The sequence below is a fragment of the Delphinapterus leucas genome, chromosome 2 (genome assembly GCF_059928025.1).
Source record: "Delphinapterus leucas isolate spDelLeu-1000000601 "Yukka" chromosome 2, BTC_Dleu_Yukka2, whole genome shotgun sequence".
NCBI lineage: Eukaryota > Metazoa > Chordata > Mammalia > Artiodactyla > Monodontidae > Delphinapterus > Delphinapterus leucas.
In genome coordinates, this window is record NC_143130.1 from 104,814,099 (window position 1) to 104,817,780 (window position 3,682).

The window sequence follows — 3,682 nt, forward strand, 5'->3', positions numbered from 1 at the left end:
CAAAGCTGGCCAGTAGGCAGAACCGGTATTGCCTATATGATGTGCTTTGAGGGTCATCAAAAAGACTCTTCTCCTTCACGATCTATCATCATGTCAAGGTACCTGAAATGTAATTAAAATGGTACTTTTCATATATCACCACATATAATTTGTATGCACATATTATATCTCTGGAAGGAAAGATAAGTCATGGTACCAGTGGTTACCTCTGGAAAAGGGGGATTAGGAGATTGGAGGTCAGAGGTGGGAGGGAAACCTATCTTTTACCATTTACACTTTTGTACCCACTGAAGCTTTTTATCATGTACATAAATCTTTAATGTAGAAAAGAAAATTTTTTATTTTATTTTTAAAAGTTGGAATTTGTCAATGGGCTGTTGGTTAAATAAATTATAGTACATCCATTAAGTGGGATAATGTAGTCATTAAAATTTAAAAGATAGCTTTGATCCAAAAGATGTACTGATCCAAAGATGTCCATGATGATTCTTTAAGTAAAAAACAAAATTTAGTGTAAACATTAAAAATCCACCCATTAGAAAAAAATGTGTTTAAATACCTGTTAGCATGTTATATGCATAGGGAAAAGCTGTCAAAATACACCTGTTAGCATTGATTACCCTGGCAAGATGGAATTAGAAGAAACTTTCGCTTTCTAAGTTATATATTTTGACATTGCTTGAACTTTTACAAGGAGCATATTACTTTAAAATCAGAAAAAAAGATAATTTAAAACATTTGTGACAATGCAAATAGCCCCAAAATGGAGGGAGGGTCAACATCTTCAGCAGCTGGGGCAACTTTTAAACCCTCTAGATGAAAACTAGGTACTCATGGGGAGTGTGTGCATTAAGTCAGGGAGAAGTACTGTAATACAGCCTTGGCTCACAACAGTGCCTCAATAATGTTTAATAACTGAATTTATAATTAAACTCAATAAACTTGGACTATAAAGTAGATACAACTTGTCTTTTTCCCAAGTGAATGAAAAATAGATACTTATCACCAGGAGCTTAAAAAAGAGAGGGTCTGGGGCTGCCCTGGTGGCTCAGTGGTTGAGAGTCCGCCTGCCGATGCAGGGGACACGGGTTCGTGCCCCGGTCCGGGAAGATCCCACATGCCGCGGAGTGGCTGGGCCCGTGAGCCATGGCCGCTGGGCCTGCGCGTCCGGAGCCTGTGCTCCGCAGCGGGAGAGGCCACAACAGTGAGAGGCCCGCGTGCCGCAAAAAAACAAAAAAACAAAAAACAGAGGGTCTGACCTCAAGGCCATAGTCTAAGATAACTTAACATCACCTGTTTTCCCCTCTTCCCTGCTTTCCAACAATCTGATTCTTTTCTTTTTGTTTGCCCTTGTCATCTTCCCAGCCCTTTTTTAAAAATTGCCCATTAGAACCACAAGAGGGCAGCAGACTCATGTACAAGAAAGGCTCTCAGGCATTGGTAATCATAAAAAGCAAAGGGAGGAGATGCCTTTATAAAAAGTGTTATCAAAACTTTAGAGATTTCAGCATCTTGCTCTGAATAGGTGTGGGACCACATTTAATGTTCTGTTAGAAATTATAAACAATGAGTGGAAAAGAAATTCATGCTGGTGAGTGGAGCTAATGTATTTCCCTCTCTTCCAGAAACTGGCCAGAGAAATGAGATAGAAAAGAGAACAGTCTAGAACCTAAGACTTACTCCTAATGTAAACTCTTGCACCAGGATGGAAGGGGAATCTTACCACAATGCTACTACCGTCAATGGCACCCCAGTGAACCACCAGCCTTTGGAACGCCACAGGTTGTGGGAAGTCATCACCATCGCAGCTGTGACAGCTGTGGTGAGCCTGATCACCACCGTGGGCAACGTCTTAGTCATGATCTCTTTCAAAGTCAACAGCCAGCTGAAGACAGTTAATAACTATTACCTGCTCAGCTTAGCCTGTGCAGATCTCATCATTGGGATCTTCTCCATGAACCTCTACACTACCTACATCCTCATGGGACACTGGGCTCTCGGGAGTCTGGCTTGTGACCTTTGGCTTGCACTGGACTACGTGGCCAGCAATGCTTCTGTCATGAACCTTCTGGTGATCAGTTTTGACCGATACTTTTCTATCACAAGACCCCTGACGTATCGGGCCAAGCGTACCCCAAAGAGGGCTGGCATCATGATTGGCTTGGCCTGGCTGATCTCCTTCATCCTCTGGGCCCCAGCGATCCTCTGCTGGCAGTACTTGGTTGGGGAGCGGACGGTCCCACCAGATGAGTGCCAGATCCAGTTCCTCTCGGAGCCCACCATCACTTTTGGCACTGCCATCGCTGCATTCTACATCCCTGTTTCTGTGATGACAATCCTCTACTGCCGAATCTACCGGGAAACAGAGAAGCGAACCAAGGACCTGGCCGATCTCCAGGGCTCTGACTGCGTGGCTGAAACTGAGAAGAGAAAGCCAGCTCAAGAGGCTCTGCTCACGTCCTGCTTTAGCTGCTGCCCCCAGCCCACACTGGCCCAGAGGGAAAGGAACCAAGCCTCCTGGCCATCCTCCTGCAGGAGCACCTCCGTCACTGGGAAGCGATCCCGAGCCACTGGCCCGAGCACTGAGTGGGGCAAAGCTGAGCAGCTAACCACCTGTAGCAGCTACCCCTCCTCAGAAGATGAAGACAAGCCCACCACTGACCCTGTCTTTCAAGTGGTCTACAAGAGTCAGGCCAAGGAAAGCCCAAGGGAAGAATTCAGTGCTGAAGAGGTCAAGGAAACTTTTGTGAACGCTCAAACTGAAAAAAATGACTATGACACCCAAAACTACTTCCTGTCTCCAGCTGCTGCTCATCGACCCAAGAGTCAGAAGTGCATGGCCTATAAGTTCCGGCTGGTGGTGAAAGCTGATGGGACCCAGGATACCAACAACGGCTGTCGCAAGGTGAAAATCATGCCCTGCTCCTTCCCGGTGTCCAAGGATCCTTCGACGAAAGGCCTTGATCCCAACCTCAGCCATCAGATGACCAAACGAAAGAGGATGGTCCTCGTCAAAGAGAGGAAAGCAGCCCAGACCCTGAGTGCAATTCTCCTGGCTTTCATCATCACGTGGACCCCTTACAACATCATGGTCCTGGTTTCCACCTTCTGCGACAAGTGTGTCCCAGTCACCCTGTGGCACTTGGGCTATTGGCTGTGTTATGTCAATAGCACTGTCAACCCCATTTGCTATGCCCTCTGCAACAGAACCTTCAGGAAGACCTTTAAGATGCTGCTTCTCTGCCGATGGAAAAAGAAAAAAGTGGAAGAGAAATTGTACTGGCAGGGGAACAGCAAGCTCCCCTGAAAAGTAACGACTCCCCTCAAAAGAATGACCAAGGTCAAGGTCCTCTGAGGACGGGTGAGCTGATTCTGCTTTACTTTTCAAAAAGACCTTTTGAGTCCCTGAGGACATGGAAAGCCTCGAGGTCCGTCACCAGAAGGAAAGAGTCACAGCTGCCACAGTTACTGCCATATTGAATGATTCTTTTCCATGACCAGGGTCGCCTGATGCTGCTGGAGTGTTTGCCACCAAAGTAAAGAGACAGACTCATGACCCTTCACAGGAGGAGGAGCAGTTGGTCACAGCGAACAACAACTGAGGGAGCTCCTGTCCAACCTTCTGTGGGCAACAGCAGGACCAGTGGAAACCTGTCACAGAGTTTTGTGCAGTATGTATGTG

General features: G+C 46.4%; 1 protein-coding gene across 1 annotated transcript; it reads left to right on the top strand.

Moving 5' to 3' along the window:
- The first annotated feature begins 1,461 nt into the window (after positions 1-1,461).
- On the top strand, positions 1,462-3,460 carry CHRM5 (cholinergic receptor muscarinic 5). Its single transcript, XM_022587104.2, has one exon. It carries the CDS (start codon positions 1,706-1,708, stop codon positions 3,305-3,307), a length of 1,602 nt encoding a protein of 533 aa, XP_022442812.2. The 5' UTR covers positions 1,462-1,705; the 3' UTR covers positions 3,308-3,460.
- Positions 3,461-3,682: the final 222 nt, after the last annotated feature.